The sequence below is a fragment of the Mauremys mutica genome, chromosome 3 (assembly GCF_020497125.1).
Source record: "Mauremys mutica isolate MM-2020 ecotype Southern chromosome 3, ASM2049712v1, whole genome shotgun sequence".
Classification (NCBI taxonomy): Eukaryota; Metazoa; Chordata; order Testudines; family Geoemydidae; genus Mauremys; species Mauremys mutica.
Window position 1 is genome coordinate 3869535 of NC_059074.1, and position 17930 is coordinate 3887464.

At 55.3% G+C, this 17930-nt stretch overlaps 1 protein-coding gene across 4 annotated transcripts in view; it reads right to left on the reverse strand.

Moving 5' to 3' along the window:
* The window catches only part of DNMT3A (DNA methyltransferase 3 alpha), a 247436-nt gene that overhangs the window by 118887 nt on the left and 110619 nt on the right, over positions 1-17930 (reverse strand). For all 4 annotated transcript variants that reach the window (XM_045009567.1, XM_045009568.1, XM_045009569.1 and 1 more), the window contains exon 5: positions 559-605. In XM_045009567.1, coding sequence (XP_044865502.1) covers positions 559-605 — 47 coding nt within the window. The remainder of the gene's footprint in view (positions 1-558; positions 606-17930) is intronic.

Sequence of the window (17930 nt, forward strand, 5' to 3'; positions counted from 1 at the left end):
CTTAGCACTGAGACCTACTGGATACCCAGAGCCAGAGCGAAATCTACATTAGCCAGAGCCCACTGGAGACACCACTGTGTGTGTGTCTGATCTGTGCACACACACCTGCAATCATGTCCCGATATGTAGCAGAGGCTCTGGGATCGGGGCCTCACTCTGGAGCTACTGGGCTCTGGAATGAGACCCCTGGGTCTCTAGAGGGCTCTAGTGCCTGGGGCCTTCTGGGGCGATAGGGGACCCTAGTGTCCAGGCCCCCATGTGCTGACCACGCCCTGTAGAGACCATCCATTGTGCTGCACTGGACCTAGCCAGCCTCTCATGCTCAATGCAGCAGCTTCCTGTACCCCTCTCCGATTGCCTGGGGCTTGGACATGCCCTCCCCAGACGCCAGGCTGCAGCCTGACAGGAACTTGGCTATGTGGCCAGTGGCCACTTGATTCGGCCTGTGCTCTTGCTTCTGGAGGGCAGGAGTCGCAGCTCCCAGCCTGACTTAGCTCGGTGGCTTAGGCAAGGCAGGGCAGTGGAGTCCCCAGGGTGGCAAGCCTGGCACATACTTGCCTCCATTTTCAGGGAGTCATAGTTAGCTTCTTCCTTCTCTTCTTTGCCTGCAAACACAGAACACAGAGACTGCACGTCAGCCGGGTGGGAGCTGCAGCTCAGCACACGAGGGGCTGAGCCAGATCCCAAGGGACACAAAGGCCAGTTCAGTGCAGAAAGGCCAGCTGGGCAATACCACTGCACTGGCCTCCTGGAACCCTCTGCCTCTGGAAGCAGCTACCCTGGAGTCACAGTTCACTGTGCCAGCCCTCAGCTACCCCACTGTGTCCCAGTGGTGGGGCCCAGTGGGTCCTTTCCCCACTGCCCCAAGGCGGGAGTCTCCTGTGCCTGCCTGACAATTCTGACTGCCTCTCTCCCCCCAGCTCAGGGCAAGGGCTCCAGGCCCTCCTGTGCTCCTGGGAATGAGGTCTCACGGGCGCCTTCCCTGGGCCGGGCTAATGGGGGGACAACTGCTCTCCCATTATAGTCTCCAAGTCCAGCGGCCTTGTCCCGCGGCACCTGGGACTAGCGTTGCCTGGAGGCCTCGGGACGCCGCCGGGGTGGCGGTGACCCCTGGAAATGGGCACACACCGGCTAGGGGGCAGGGCGAGAAGGGAAGTGTTCACAGCACTATGCAAAGGTTTCTGGTTTCCTGTGTTATCGGTACATCTCGCTGCCTTGCAGGTACGTGCAGAGCTGCTGCTGGGAAAGCAGCTAAAAATAAAACCAACCGTTTCTGAGGCTGCGAACCCTTGACACGTTCAAAGCGACCATGTTCTGAGGCCAAACACAAGGCGGGGCTGAGTGTGTTACCCTGAGGGGCGAGGGGGGAGGCTCCGCCTTTTGGTAAAGGTGTGTTTAGTGGATGTTTAGTGTTCAGAAATGCAAGGCTAAGATACCACTGCACTGTACTCCCACAGCTCCGCTGGGGTCCCTCGATCCTGACCCACAGCCCCCCTGAACTTCCAGCCCTGGTGTCCCCAAGTCCAGCTCTGAAGCGGCCCCTCAGCCTACTCTGGCAGCCCACCCTGTCCTTCCAGTCGTGTGACCCCCAGCCAGCTCTGCTGATTCCCCTCCAGCCCCAGAGTATCCCCCACAGTCCAGCCCTGGCCTAGCCCGGCTTTGCTGCTACACGCTCGGCCTGAGCGACACCACTGCAGCCTGGGGCGTCTCTTGGGAAAGGCAAGCCGTGCCCGCTGCGCTGCCCCAGCCTGGGAACTGGGCTTGGCACACGAACTCCCACTAGGGCCTGGGAGAGACACTGCCAAACGCTGGGTCCCTCGTGACTCCTCCGTTTGCCCCGGGATGGATCCTGCCAGGGAAGGCAGGGGGGCTCCTGGGTGCAGAAGAGCTACCAGGCTGAGTGCACGCACGCTGACCGATTCACAGTCCTGCTCGCACACTGCCACAAACGCTGACGGGGGCTGGGCCTCGCTCACAGATTCCTCAGGCTCGGGGCCCAGGTGAGGGAGGGCGTTCCACGGCCACTCCCCACAAGCTGGGCACTGCTCTAGGCAGGCCTGGAGCCCCATGGCCTGGGTCCTAGAGAGAGGGAAAGGAAGCGGGGGAGGGCTAGCTCAGTGGTTTGAGCATTGGCCTGCTACACCCAGGGTTGTGAGTTCAATCCTTGAGGAGGCCACTTAGGGATCTGGGGCAAAAATTGGTCCTGCTAGTGAAGGCAGGGGGCTGGACTTGACTCGATGACCTTTCAGGGTCCCTTCCAGCTCTCTGAGATAGGTCTCTCTCTCTCTCTCTCTCTCTCTCTATATATATATTTAAAAAGAGCTCTGCAACAAGCAGGGCAGAGGCACCTCCTCAGAGGTGGTAGTGACAGGAGAGCAGTGCTGCCCTGAGCATCTGTTCTCAGTGGGGCAGAGCCCAAACCCTGGTCCCTGATCGGCACAGCAGCAATGGGCCCTGGGCAGGGGAAGGGCTGATCCTAGGAGCTGGAATCCAGCAGCTGGAGAAAAGCCTCTGCTAAGGAGCTGGGAACGCTGCTGTCTCCCGCTGGGATCAGAGTAGCTCCCCCCAGCATGCACACTCCCCCTTCTGGCTCCTGGCCAACAGGAAATCAAAAGCCCTGGGAATGGGCTTCCCCCTCTCCATAGTCCTGACCCCCTGGGTCACTTGCAGCCCTGCTGGGCATCTCTGCCCCTGCACTCGCTGCAGGAGAGACACAGCCATCTAGGGCCCAGAGGGACTGGCTCCCAGCAGTGCCGGGTTCCTGGCAGGAACAGAGGAGCTGCTTCCGGGGCGCTGCAGAAAGAGCAGCCCCCGAGGTGTGATGGGGAGGGTGTGGGACGCAGGGCAGCAGTTACACACACTGGCAACGTCCCAGAAGGGAGAGAAGTTGGCAGGCGATCCAAACCGCAGCAGAATGAATCCCAGCCGTCCAGCGTACACTCCCCGCGCAGCCGGCGGGAAGAGCTTGCTGGAAGATGCTATCACAGCCAGAACACAGAGAACGCTCTGATGGGGTTTGGTTAATAAAACAAGCCCTGGCCAGTCCTGTGGTTAGCTCTGAGCAGCTGCCCCATAGCCCTTGGGGCTCCACCCCTTGGAGAATCCTGCCTTTTTCTCTGTCAAGCGGGAGACACACCAAAAACATGGGTGCAGAGCCCAGCACAGAGCATGGCTGGAGGCAGTGCCCAGAGCTCTGGGCCTAACGCCGAGGGAGACGGGTCTCATGCTGCCCCTTTGACTGGCACAGGAAAGGCACCACTGGCCTCTGACTAGCCATATCCAGCTAACCAGGGGTTGAGAGACCATCACCAAGATGCTAAAAGAGGCATTAGGCGTAATCCAGGGAATTCCTACCGGGCGAACTGGGTTGAAACAATAATTGAAAACAGAATCACCAAGTGCCTGGAAGGTCCAGCTCTGAGGGGGTCTAACCAGCATGGATTCTGCGAAGGAAAGGTGTCTCTCTGATCTCTTACAATTATTTACACATGACAATGAAGTAGTGGCTAAAGAAGAAGCGACAGGAAGGAGAGAGACCTGGGTGTGTGGGTCCATCACAGGATGACTATGAGCCACCAATGTGAGGTGTCTGTGAAAAAGGCACATGTGCTCCTAGGCTGGATCAGCAGAGGCATTTCCAGCAGAGCTAGGGAAGTATTAACGCCATTGCACACGGCACTGGGAAGTCCTCGTTTGGAATCCTGGGGACAGTTCTGGACACCCATGTTCAAGAAAGATGAACTTACACTGGAACAGCTGCAGAGAAGAGCTGCTAGGATGATCAGGGGAATGCAGGGCCTACAGTGCCCCCTACCCCACCCAAGGGCCCCCACACACTTTGCCTGCTGGAGCCAGAGTAGCCCGAGATCCCCACCGCAGCCTAAGCCCCACTGGACCCTGAGCCGCCTGCCAGCCGAAGCCACTGGCCAGGCCGAGCCACCCTGGGCTGCTGCCTGGCCCAAGTCAAGCCCCTGTGAGCTTCAGGGGAGAGGCGGACCAAGGGCGGGGCCTCAGGGCGGAGTGTTGGCAGGGCCACGGCCTGGGTTTTGGGAGGCTTAGCTCCCCTGGCCTATTATACCACCGCCCAGGAGGGCCTGTCCTCTGAGAGGAGCCTGGCACAGCCTGGCTTGTTCAGTCCAGCAGAAGGCGGCTGGGAGGGATCTCACTGCACGCCATGAACGCAGTAGGGAGCACACCCCAGGGAGGGGAAGAGCTATTGACGCTATAGGACAATGCTGACACAAGAACAAATGGGGCTAAACTGGCCAGGAACAAATTCCAGCTGGAAATTAGGTGGTTTCTAACCACCAGAGGGGTGAGCAGGAGTCCTGGGGGCAAACAGCGTAACTAGCCTAAAGAGCGAGCTGGGCACGTTTCTGAGTGTGATTATATGATGGCGTTGTTTGTGGTGGAAGGGGGCAGGGCTGAACAGCCCAGTTTGTGTTATTCCTAAAGCTCATGCTTCAGGGTCTCAACCCGGTAGAGGTCAGGAATGGATTTTCTGCTCCCTGCTGTATTCGGGGTTTGTTCTGGTGTTTTATCTCCATCCTCTGACGCATCAGGGATGGCTGTGGCTGGAGATGGACACAGGGCTCTGAGCGTTCTCTCTCTCAGGTGCTCGGCTGGCTGGTTCTTGATCACACGCTCAGGGTCTAGCTGATCGCCGTATGCGGGGTCGGGAAGGAATTCTTCCCCAGAGCAGATTGGCAGAGACCTTGGGGGTTTTTTGCCTCCCTCTGCAGCGTGTGGGTGCAGGTCACTGGCCAGGCTTAGCTGGGTGTCTCTCACCCTATTCCCTTGCCATGGTGGAGGCCGCAGGCACTAGTGCACCTGGCTCCCTCCTAGTCTCTCCCAGTGGCACATAACAGCCTCGTCTCCTGTGGGCTGCAGCCCTGTGGTGGAACACGGTTGTTGGGTTAGTGTGTGGAGGCTGGGTGGTATTCCTGGCCTGTGCTATACAGGAGGTCAGACTGCATGGTCAGGTGGCCCCTTCTGGCCTTAAACACTATGACTGGACTGTCAAAAGGCCTTTGACAAGGGCCAGCACATGAAGCTAAGTTGTTATGGGGTGAGAGGCAAAGTATTGACGTTTATGGCCAGGACGCACCCTGCTTCCCTGCAATGGCACTTTAGAGCCAGCAATCTGGAGGCACAGCGTGCCAGGCAGCTGGAGAAACTGCAGTGCTACGATTTCACACTCACATACAGGCCAGGCCCTAAGCAGGGTCTTGATGGCCTTGGTGGGAGGCTGATGGCAAACACTGCCCCACGCAGGAGAGCAAGGCGTGAGTTCCCCAGGAGAATGGGTGTGCCTCTCTTCCCCTAATTTGCAGAAGCGCCCATGTCTCCGGTTCATCCACTGGAACAACGGAGGGAAGGGGGTTGCAGGAATGGACCCAAAAGCAATTAAAGACATCCCAGAGAGAGGATGCTGGTATCAGGAGAGCCTGTGACTGGAAAATCAACTGGCAAATGCAGCCATCCTGGAACGTGGTGTTCCCTCACAACACCATCGGTCTTCACTGCAGAGGACATGGGGGAGATCTCCACACATTCTTTTTAGGTAACAAATCTGAGAAACTGTCCCAGACTGAGGTGTCATTATAAGAGGTTTTGGAACAAATTGATAAACTAAACAGTAATAGGTCACCAGGACCAGGTGGCATCACCCAAGAGTTCTGAAGGAACCCAAATGTGAAATTGCAGAACTCCTAACTGTGGCACATAACCTATCGCTTAAATCAGCCTTAGTACCAACTGACCAGAGGACAGCTGATTTAACACCAATTTTTAATAAAAGCTTCAGAGGCGACCCTGGCAATTACAGGCCGGTAAGCCTAACTTCAGCACCAGACAACCTGCTGAAACTACAGTAAAGCACAGAATTATCACATACATGAAAACAACATGTTGGGGAAGAGTCAATATGGTTTTTGTAAAGGGAAATCCTGCCTCACCAATCTATTAGAATTCTCTGAGGGGGTCAACAAGCATGTGGACAAGGGCGGAGGGGATCCAGTGGATATAATGCACTTAGATTTTCAGAAAGCCTTTGACAAGGTCCCTCACCAAAGGCTCTTGAGCAAAATAAGCTGTCATGGGATAAGAGGGAAGGTTCTCTCATGGGTTGGTAACTGGTTAAAAGACAGGAAACAAAGGGCAGGAATAAATGCTCAGTTTTCAGAATGGAGAGAGGTAAATAGTGGTGTCCCCAGGGGTCTGTGCTGGGCCCAGTGTTGTTCAACACATTCATAAATGATCTGGAAAAGGGGTAAACACCGAGGTGGCAAAATTTACAGATGATACAAAATTGCTCAAGATAGTTAAGTCCAAACCAGACTGTGAAGAGCTACAAAAAGATCTCACGAAATTGGGTGACTGGGCAACAAAATGGCAGATGAAATTCAATGTTGATCAATGCAAAGTAATGCACATTGGAAAACATCATCCCAATTCTACATATAAAATGATGGGGTCTAAATTAGCTGTTACCACTCAAGAAAGAGATCTTGGAGTCATAGATAGTTCTCTGAAAACATCCACTCAATGAGCAGCAGCAGTCAAAAAAGTAAACAGAATGTTGGGAACCATTAGGAGAGGGATAGATAATTAGACACAAAATACCAGAATGCCTCTGTATAAATCAATTATACACTCACACTTTGAATACTGTGTGCGTTTCTAGCCACTCCAGCTCAAAAAAGATAAATTAGAAATGGAAAAGGTACAGAAAAAGGCAACAAAAATGGTTAGGGATATGGAACAGCTTCCATATGAGGAGAGGTTAAAAAGACTGGGACTGTTCAGCTTAGACACCTAAGGGGGGGTATGATAGAGGTCTATAAAATCATGACTGGTGTGGAGAAAGTGAATAGAGACGTGTTATTTACCCCTTCACATAACACAAGAACCAGGGGCTATCCACTGAAATTAACAGGCATCAAGTTTAATACAAACACAAGGAAGTACTTCTTCACACAACCCAGAGTCAACCTGTGGAACTCACTGCCAGGGGATGTTGTGAAGGTCAAAAGTATAATGCTGTTCAAAAATGAATTACTGAAGTTGATGGAGAAATAGGTCCATTACCGGCTATTAGCAAAGATGGTCAGAGATGCAACCCCATGCTCCGGGAATCCCTAAACCTCTGACTGCCAGATAATGGGACTGGATGACAGGGGTGGATCACTCAAAATTGCCCTGTTCTGTTCATTCCCTCTGAAGCACCTGGCACTGGCCACAGCCAGAGACAGTACACTGGATTAGATGGACCACAGGTCTGACCCAGTATGGCCGTTCTGGGGAAAGCTTGGAATTTGAAGATGAAATCTTGTATAGGACATGGGAGAAGCCAGTGGGCAACTGGCTGTACCAGATCCCCTCAGAACTTCCTTTTTCAATGGATGTCATGATCTTAAAACTACTGGATATTTTGGGATGGAGAAAACCTCAGCCAAGCGAAGAGAAAATGTCTGTTGGATATCTTGCGGGTGCACCTGTGGAGTGCATCGTCACTGATGTTCTCGGGCCCTGGCCGGAGACAGGTTGGCAAGAAGGATTTGCTGGTAGCTATGGACTACATCACAAAATACCTGAGGCTTATCCAATAAGAAATCAAGAGGCTGTAACAGTAGCAGGAGTCCTAGGGAATGAATTCTTCCCCCGGTTTGGGGTCCTGGGTGACTCACACAGAACAAGGGAGAACGTTTGCATCCAAAACGTGTCAACGGGTTTGAGAGATTCTTGGCACCCACCAGACATGTCACAGCCACAGTCTGATGGGATGGTGGGAAGGGTCACGGGGGGGCTCACCTGGCTCCCTTTGTAGAACAGCACCAAAAGGACTGGGGTCAGCATATCTCAGGCCTTTCAATGGCTTAGAGAACAGTCAATGAGAGCACAAAGTGGACCCCATCACTCATGTCTGGGCATGAGCAAAGGACCCAGCAAACCTCTCGTCTGGAGTTCCTGAAGAGGAGCAAAGGGGCCAATCCCAAGCTGGCAAAGCTCACCAATTGCTAGGGAAGACTGGAGGATAGCCTCGATTCCACTGACAAGACTGCCTGCTGCAAAGTCATCTGCTGGAACTTGTAAAAGAGGGGACCTGGTCCGGCCCACAATCCTGGAACCAAGAAGGGTGGGAGCAATGGGAGGGACTGAGTCAAATACACAAAATGGTGTCTGGGATCCACTTGGATCCCAGGATGAAACCCAAACCTAGCACTAATGACCATCAAAGACCGTTTCAGGAGATGGGATTTCAGGATGGCTGCCCCCGAATCTGAGAACGTACAAAGCCCTGCGTCTCTGAAAATGGAAGGAATCAACTAGCAGGAAACAGCTTCCTTTGCTCACAACACCAAGAACCCCCTTTTTAGCCTGAACCACAGACCCAAAAACCTCTGCTGAGGTGTCTTGAAGGATTAGCCCTGGTGTTTTCAGCTGCTCTTTCAGGCTGTCTCTCGGCACAGTCTTTCCCAGCTGTTACTGTTGGTTTTTTCCCCTCTGTTCTATTCTACCTTCCACCCACGCACCTTTCCAAAACAATACTTAGCAAAAGCCCCTGGCCCAGGTGGGGCTTATGCTTGCAGTGATGTTAACTGAAGGGTGTGTTCACATCTATCAACCTCAATAGGGTTTAACTCAACCCATAACAACGCTTCCCCCAGCTCCTAACAGTATTGTCATGGGTCAAAACCTGGCTAGGGGACAGAAAGTAAAGGGCAAGCATGAAATGGTGAATTTCCATCATGGCAGAAAGGTAACAGTGGGAGCCTCGAAGTCCCATGTTGCTGACTGTATTTATCAATGATCTGGAAAGGGGGTGATACAGAAAGGTACCAAATCTGCAGCTGACACCAATTATTTAGGTTAGTCTGGACCAGAGAGGGCTGTGAGGAGCTTCAGGGGGATGAATGGGCAACACAACACCAGATGAACGTCAATGTTGATAAATACAGAGTCATGCTCGTTAGAGGGGACACAAACTACTTGCCCAGCTTCCAGGGTTCTGCATGAACTCAGGAAAGGGACGGCACACTAGTGCGGACAGCTCTGTGAGACCGTGTCTCAATGTGCAGCTGTGGTCAAGGAAGCAAACCAGATGTTCGGATGCATGAGGAATGGGCTGGAGAGAAATACAAAGAATCTATGAAGGCTTTTCTGTAACGCAATGGTGTCTTCCCATCTGGATAGCGTGTGCAGGACTGGTCAGCCCATCTCACGCCAGATCATGCAGAACTAGAGGGGGTTCAAAGAAGGGCAACGAGAATGATCAGGGACATGGGAAAACCCAAAGAGAGACTGAAAAGCCTGGGATGATGACCTTAGACAGGAAACAAATGCGAGGGCACATGACCAAAGTCTACAGAATACTGATAAGTACAGAATTAAATTAGCCAAGTGAATTGTTTCCACTGGCATATGGAACATTCACACCATGAAAGCAAGTTACTTCCAGCTAACACAAAATGAGGTCTCTTTGTATAGGCGGGACGTGAGCCGGTTGTGTGAGTCCGGATGGGCTGGGATGATCCCTGTGGAAGGAGACATGTGGTGACAGGCTCAGGCAGCATGGGGTTGTGCTGTTCAGGAAGTAGATCAGCCCCTACACGGCCTACACACTGGTCAGAAGCAGGCTGAGGACTCTGATTGGCAGCCTTAGAATGTAGCTGTTTCCCAGTGCCACGCCCCGATGACTGACTGTGATGATGGACAGGTTGAGGAATTCTAGGGTGACATCAAGGAGTTAGCAGCTGTTCACGGTAGAGACAGCTTGACTGCACAAGGGCACTGGATGGTCTGCATTGGCCCCAAGAGTTACCCAAAATGGTTCCGCTGGGACGGGAAGTTTGGGTATGGCAAGACAAACCACAGAGGACTGTGACTCATGCAATTTGCGACTGGGAATTATTTCGTATTAACAAATACTCGTTAAAGCAAAAACCGCCAATGCAGTGGACTTGGACATCGCCAGATTTGTGGACTAAGAACCATATTGACTTCATCATGATGTTGGAGAGGAGGCATTCTGGTCTGATGGGGGAGCAGAGCCTTCAAGAAGGCCGACACAGGATCCAATCAGAACTTAGTAATAGCCAACATAAAGACCAAACTGTGAAGCAAGAAATGACCAGCAAGTATGGTGCACTTCTCAAGGCAAGATGTGGAGGAGCATTGCAACTCTCATGTGTCGTGTTTACTGTTCATTTTGATGTGACGCTATGGTGTTCTGCTCTCTGAGAGAATGTCTGTATGCAGAGAAGGGCTCGGGAGCATCTTTTTCCCCTGCCTTATAACACAAGAGTGAGGGTACAGTACATATAGTAAAAGGGGGGGGCAGGGCTCAAAATCCACCCCCAGAAGTACTTTGTCGCACAGCAGGTACTTAGCCTGTGGAGCTCACTGCCTCAGGGAAGACACTGAGTCCAAGAACTTAGCAAGACTCAAAAGGGGCCTGGGCGTTTCTGTGGATAACAAGGCCATGCAGTTATCCTAACTAATGCCACCAATCATTTGGGAAGGGCCATTAAACATCATGCTTCAGAGCTTACGCCAATCTATAGTCATAGAGACTGTCATGGAGTGTGGGGGGAGACAAGGCCTTGCACCCCTGGCTCCCTGCGATTCACCAGGACTCTCAGCCAGCCAGTAAAACCGAAGGTTTATTTAGACGACAGGAACACAGTCCCAAACAGGTCTTGCCAGTACAGAAAACAGAACCCCCTTTAGTTAGGTCCATCTGGGGCCCCAGGGAGGCCACAGCCCCGTTGGGAAGCCCAAGCCCCGTTGGGGCTCCCCTCCATTTCCCAGCCAGCTCCAAACTGAAACTCCCTCCAGCCTCTCACTCAGCCTCCCCCCGGCTCCTCCCCCAGCCTTTGTGTCCTTTGTCCAGTGTCCCGGGCAGAGGTGTCACCTGGCCTCCAACCCCCCTCCTGGGTTCTCAGGTTACATGCTCAGGTATCCTCCCTTCCCCAATGCAGACAGTCCCAGCCAGACACCCCTGCAACCTTCCCAGGTCCATACTCCCCACTCAGTATTCAAATAACACAGCAAGAACATTCCCACTTCGTCACAGAAACCAGAATGCGACCTAATGTGGGGGACATAATGCTAGGTGCCAAAAGCCTTACTAAAATCAAAATATATCACACCTACTGCTTTTCTTAGGTTCCACTATTTTCAATACAGGCAAATCCTGTGGAAGTCTTTCACATTGTTCTTTAATGTAACTTAGGCCTGTTCTACACCAGAGCTGTGCTTCCTCTGGTTCTGGCTACTGCTGGAGATGGGCCATTGGACTAGAGGGACCTGGGGTCTGATGTGGCATTGCGATTCCTGCGGCTCTACGCCTGGCCACGGAGGGGAAGGGGAGTAAAGGGTTAGAGTTATGGAGAACACGGCATCGTGAATGCATGTGGATCACACAACGATTCGACGGCTGGAGAAAATGCCTTACGGTGAGAGACTAGGCAATGGTCCATGCCGACAGTGCAGACACTCCCTCCAGCGCCGGAAAGGGGTGATCCCCCTCCCCAGGAGGCGGGGTTAGTGGACAGAAGAATTCTCCCACCGACCCAGCCGTGCCTGCCCCAGGGCTTAGTTTGGTTTAACTCTGCTGCTCGTGGGGATGAATTTCTCACCCCCCTGAGCGCCATAACTCAGTCAATCTAAATTTTAAGTGCAGACTATAGAGCTCCCACTTTAGCATATCAAAAGGAAGACTGAGATGTGAGCTGATTCCAGGGTGTGGGTACTGGAGGGCTCTTTGAGCTGGTGCAGAGAGGCTAAAGCCAGGCCCATGCTAATTAGAAACAGTGAGGTGTAACAGCGAGGGTGATTAACTAAGGGCAGTGGTAGAGTCTCCATTTCTCCAGACCAAGACTGGCTGTTTTTCTGGAAGCTGCTTTAGCCAAACCCGAGTTACAGGGCTCAATACAGGGGTAACTGGGTGAAATTTCACTGGCCTGAGCGACACAGGTCAGATGACATGACATTAGTGGTCCCTGTTGGCTTTGAAGTGTGTTCCTCTGAAGGGAGGAAGGGACTCCCCAGCCCCGAGTGAAAGGCGACCCTCAGAAGGAGCTTTCAGCCATTCGAGGGGGGCTGAAGGAGTCTGAGCTGGTTCCTTTCTGCTCCGTGGCTGCATACCAGCCTCCCTGCCTTCCCTGGGCCTCCACCCCCAAGCGGGCAGAGTGGTCCCATAGCACTCTGACACCTCTTCCAGCCTAGACTGGCCTGGCTCCCATTGCCAGAGTGAGCCAGGGAGCCAGGCGAGGGAGTAGGTCAGACCTCTGCCCCTGTTGCACCCCTCCGCCCTTCCTCAAGGCTGGGGCCCATGGCAGACCCTGCTCAGCTGTGCAGGAGCAGTGGCTCCTGTGGGCTGCATGGCAGAAGCCCCCCACTCACCCCCCCCAGCAGGGCCCTGCAGCTCAGAAATCTGGCCCCAATGCAGCAGCATTCCCAGGGATGAGAGTCCCTTGCAGAGCTCCTCCCCCAAGCCCTGGGCCACTCTACAAGGAAAGCACTGATGATACAGGTCCAAGTATTTTTGACGCCTTCCAGGTCTCTGCAGGGACCAGTGGGTGGGATGGGAACACCATCTCTGTACTGAAGAAGCCCCAAGTGGTCTCTCTGCTGGGAATCATAGACTCTCAGGGTTGGAAGGGATCTCAGGAGGGATCTAGTCCAACCCCCTTGTAGCAGGGTGAAACCCTGCTCCTGCTGTGAAGGGGTTAAAAACAGCCCTGGGAAGGGGCCGAGGTTTGAGAAGACAGCCTTTCGGCTGGGCTGATTGGGGGAAGTGGCTGCAGCTGGGGCCACGCCCCAAACTGAACAGGGCCTTATAAGAAGGCCAGGGAAGCCAGAAGCCCAGACAGTCTCTCTCTGCCTTCAGAGCGAGAGAAGGGCCTGGCTGCAGGGAATTTGAGACTGGGTACCTGAGTGAAGCAGGGCTGGGGAAAGGCTGAGGAGCTGGGGAGCTCCAGCCTGGAAAGCCCCAGGCTGCGGCCTAGCGAAGGGCCAACAGGTACTGGGGGTTGCAGAGGGCAGCCCAGGGGTAGGCCAAAGCAGCAGGTCCAAACCCCTTTGCCTGTGATGAGTGGGCTGATACTGCAGCCTGCCCCAGGGCGTGGGGCTAGACAATGACTGGCAGTAGCCAATACTGAGGCAAGGTGGGGATAGAGGGTGGGGGTTCCCCAAGGAGGGGAGACCCAGAGAGAAAGGGGTTACTGCCAGGGGCAGCACCCCATGTGAAAGGGCACCGGGTCCAGGGAGGGACACGGGGGCCAGAGGACAGGCGGATCACCAGCCTGCAGAGGGCGCTCCAGCGCTGGACAGAGCTAATCCCCAGAGCAACCAGCAGGAGGCGCCGCAGGGGTGAGTCCGACCCGTTACACCCCTGCTCAAAGCAGGACCAATCCCCAGTTAAATCATCCTCCGGAGGCCTATCCCAGCTGAGCCCCCTTTGAATTCCCAGAAGAGTCAGACCTTTCCCAGGCAGGTCCTCCTGGAGAGCCCTGCGCGGCCACTGGCTTGGGGTGTCTGACGCACTCCCAGTGCCCAGCTCTGTGGGTCGGCCGTGGTGATCCGACAGCGCAGCAGGAAGGCGTCACGGCTTGAGGAGGGGATTAGTTTGCCCAAATGGATGGTGCAGCCGTAAGGTACAAGAGCACAGAGCAGAGCACCCACCCACAACTCACCCCCATCCATAGCATTATCCTGCCTTTCCTGATGGGGAAGCTGATCTGAGGAAGCTCCAGGCAGGCAGGCAGCTGGGGCAGAGATGGGCTAGAACGCAGGGGCTGGCACCTACCTACAACCCATGTGGCCCTGAAATCACATTGAGAAGGGAAATGGGCCCAGAGGCTGTTCAGATGCTCAGGGGATGAACCAACAACCAGCCCTCACTCCGACCCACCCGGACAGGGTCCCTTCTCCCTGCTATACCGACACACCTTTGTGTTCAGCAGCTTAATGAGGCTGTTCGGTGCCAGCTGCAGACTAACAACCCCAGAGCCTACCGCAGATCCCCAGCACCCCCTCTAGGTCTGATGAGACTCCCAGGAAAATGCCATCAGGAAGGCAAACAAGCTATGCCTGGGGCTCCCACATCTCAGCCTCTCCCAGAGTCCCCCATGGCCGGGGAGCCATCCCAGAGTGCCTGCTCCCCTTAGCCAAGGGCCCTCCAGCACCCGGCTCAGTCTCCCTTCCCTGTGAAGCCCCAGCCCCAGCTCCCAGGCCCCCTTATGCCTGCTGGCTCCCCCAGGAGAGACCCGTCACAGCAGGCCACCTCAGGCTCTTAGGGAGAGCTACCGCTGGGCGTTCTAACAGCAGCAGGACAGGGCCTGGGCCTAACAGCGCCCCAAAGCCACTGAAAGGGAGTGGGGAGAAACTAGGGACGCGCGTCTCTGCTCCACTGCCACACGCCGGGCGAGGGGCCAAGCACAGGACGGTGTGACGAGGCCGCGCTCCAGAAGTCCTCCCTGACTGGGCAAAGTCTCTGCACTGCAGGCAGGGGAGCCCCAGGACGCCAATGGGTCAAGAAACGCCCCAGCCACAGCAGGGAGGCAGCATACCCCCAAGGAGCAGGCCTTCCCCAGCACCCAAAAGGGGGTCTTGAGGGAACATGGGGCAGCCCAACATGGCCCGCAGCTGCTCTCATGTCCAGTGCAGGGCAAAGGCCCACAGAGACGACAGCTCCCAGCAGGGAATGCTGCATCTCAGCCAAGCCTGTGCACTCAAGGCGCAGAACTGCGTGCTGGGACCTGCGGTCTCAGGGAGGCTGCCCTTCCATACTGAAGTGAAGACATCTGCGGTCCACTCCGGTTCACGCCAGCCAGGCGCAGCCCTCGGACCTTGGCTGGGCAGACCTTTGGGGTGTCTGGTTTGAATATCCCCGTCATTGTTGGTTTTCGGCCTGGCTAGGATCGCAGGGTCCCCTGCCTTTTCCTAGAAGCTGTCCTCGCAAAGTTAAACAAAGGACGTTTACCCGGACATGCAAAACGGGCAGAGGCCAGCAGCATGGGTCAGCCCCTGCACACCCGCCCTGGTGCCCACAGGCCACGGGGAGCATCTCAGGAGAAGGGAGTGATGCACGGAGAGTGACCGAGAAGGTGCTGCTGGGGCTAGAGCGCGGGTGACACCAAACCCACTGAATGGTCACAGCACAAGGCAGTTCAAGCTGCAGGCTCAATCATAGCTGCAAATGTCCTGGTCTGTACTACCCGCTTCTGCCCAGGCCAGCTACAGCCTGGAGGCTGCGTGACACCCCGCAGAACCCTGCAGATCGAAGCTCGGAGGAGCTTCACTGCAAGGCTGAGAACCAGCGTGGGGAGGGAAAGGTCCCTGTGAGCATCAGCTGGAGCTGGGAGTTACAGCTAAGCCCTGAGGTGCACAGCAGATGCTGCTGTGGAGATGTTTCCGAGTGTTGCGCTGCCTGGCCTGGGAGCACATGGCTGAGGCCAGCTTGCAAAGAGAACTTGCCCCGCCCTGCTGCCTCTCTCGGCAGTAACCAGAACACACTGCTCAGAAATCCTGGGGAAGAACCAGCTTTCCTAGGGCTGCTCTCTGCAGCTAACGAGTCAATGGGGGAACGTCGGTTTCCCCTCACAGCTGAGGCCCTGGGAACAGGTGGATGGCAGGGGAGGGAGGCCAGGAAAAGCCACTCTTCCCCGCGAGTCAATGTTGACCCCAGGGTGGCAGTAAGGGGCACTGTGTGGCATGGGGTCCTGGCCTTCAGCTGAGACCAGAACTGAGGGCTGGTAAACGTCTTCCCCAAGAGAAAAGGCCCAATTTGAACCGGGCTGGTGCCATCTGCCTCGTTAGAGACTCTCCCCGCAGCTGCCACAGGAGACAGGCTTGTCCCTAGGCCGCTGGGCAGCGCTGCTGTGACTGGGACTCTGACTGCCGCTGGGCCTGAGCCCAGGCCAGAAGCAGGGACCCCAGGGCAGCAGAGGCAGCTCAGAGCCTGCTAGAGCAGTTGACAAGCCATGGAAGGGAAGGGGAGCAGGGAGGAGCCTGCCCAGTGACACGGGCTAGGCTTCCCCTTCCCAGCCACGGCACAAGGAGGGCAGCCTGGGAAAGGGGCAGCCAGGCCTCGCCTGTTGCCCCACTTTCCCCACCGAGCAGAGCAGCTCAGCCCACCAGGGTTTACGGGCTCCTGAGGCTACAACCTGACGTGCGGCTCCATGAAGCCTTGGCTGCTCCCTCCCCACCTCTGCAGGGGAAGCACTGATGGGGGGGGAGGAATCTCGAGCCCCTCACCGGGACCCAGGGACCAGAGCCTGCTCTCCCCACCTCCATCCCCAGGATCACTGGAGTGCGAGCGCTGGCTGACCCCCTTTGCTTGTATTTGCAGCCATCTCCCTGCCCCAAGCTCCAGGGGCAGGCACTGTGCCCCCATGTGTCTGTGCAGTGCCCCCAGCCTGCCTGACGCTGACCCCCACCCGGATTATTCAGGTGCAGTTGGCCTCCTGTCGTGTGGGGGCCTTGTGCCATGGGTGCAGCAGCCCGTCTCTCTGGCCTGCCAGAACTGAGCTTATTTCCAGAGCCCGAAACCTCTGCTGGTCCAATACCAAGGCCTTGCTGCTGGCGAGGAAACTGCACTCCTGGCTGTTCCTGCCCCTGCAGAGCATTGGGGCCGACTCCTGAGGGATCCTGGTTTCTGCATCCCCGCTGGGGGTCCTCCACTCTGCCCCGCAGCGTGGACTCTCCTTGAGCCACACCTCTACTGCATTACAGGCCAGGGAGAGCCTTGAGCAGGGACCCCCGTTTTCCGTGATAAAAACCCAAAATTCTCTGATAAAACCAACAAAAATTGGCGTTTTTCCACAATGAAAATGAAACACTGAAGTTAACTTCTCTAGCCGCAACATACGCAGGTGTCAGCTGAACACAATGTTCAACGCCTACCAATCATTACAATACAATACAATTCATAGCATTGCTATTTGTATTTCTTACATACACCAGATACTTCCCGGTCTGTATTCTATACAGCAGAACCCCGTTTAGCCGAGCCACCACTATCTGGTTCTCCGCATTGACTGAACTCCCAGCTGCCTGGGCCTGACAGCAGCAGGGGCTGGGGTGGTCAGTCCCAGCCATGTAGGGCTGGCTGCCTGAGCCCCACCACATCGGAAAATAAGGGCCAGAAAGATCTTTGCCAGTTCTCCTGATTATCCCCATTTCTTGTGATGCGATCTGGCCCCAGTCCCCATGAGATCGGGGTTCCCCGTACAGGGGGTTATTTTTTCACAAAATGTAAAAATTAAAGATTTGCTGTAAAAATGCGAATTCCACATTTTTCCGCAGCAAACAGATTTCTAGGATCCCTGGCCATGAATGCCAGGAGCAGGGAGCCCCTGGCTGGGTTAACAGCACCCCGTACTGGGCCAGGGAAGGCAACGATTCGCTAGGGCTTGGGCCGCAGTCTGACAAAGGGGTTCTAGTCCCCCATTAGCCCCACACGGAGCTTTGCACAGGCACCTCAAAAAAGCTACAACCCCCAGCGCACGCGCGCACACACACACATGCCTCTCAGCTGAAAGCAGCTGCACGCCAGTAGCAGAGGCACCACTGAAAGTGGAGCTGGGCAAAGGGAGCCCTAACTACAGGCCTGGCACCTCTACCATGTCATGCCCTGCACAGCCCAGTACTGCCCAGCAAGGGGAACACCCTCCTCTGACACCCTTTAACCACGGAAACAATTTCCCCAGGGCCATGAGGGATGCTCCCTCCCTGGCCATTCGAAAGCCCTAATGGATCTGCTCTGGGTAATTATTGTAGGGCAGGTGTCTGGTCAGTGCTAGGCAGGAGGTCAGGCCAGATGATCACTGTGGTCCCTTCCGGCCTGGGGATCTGGGAACAGCCAGAGGCAGGCTCCAGGCTAGCTGGGCCCGGGCTGGGAATTAAGGCAGTTCTGCCGGGGA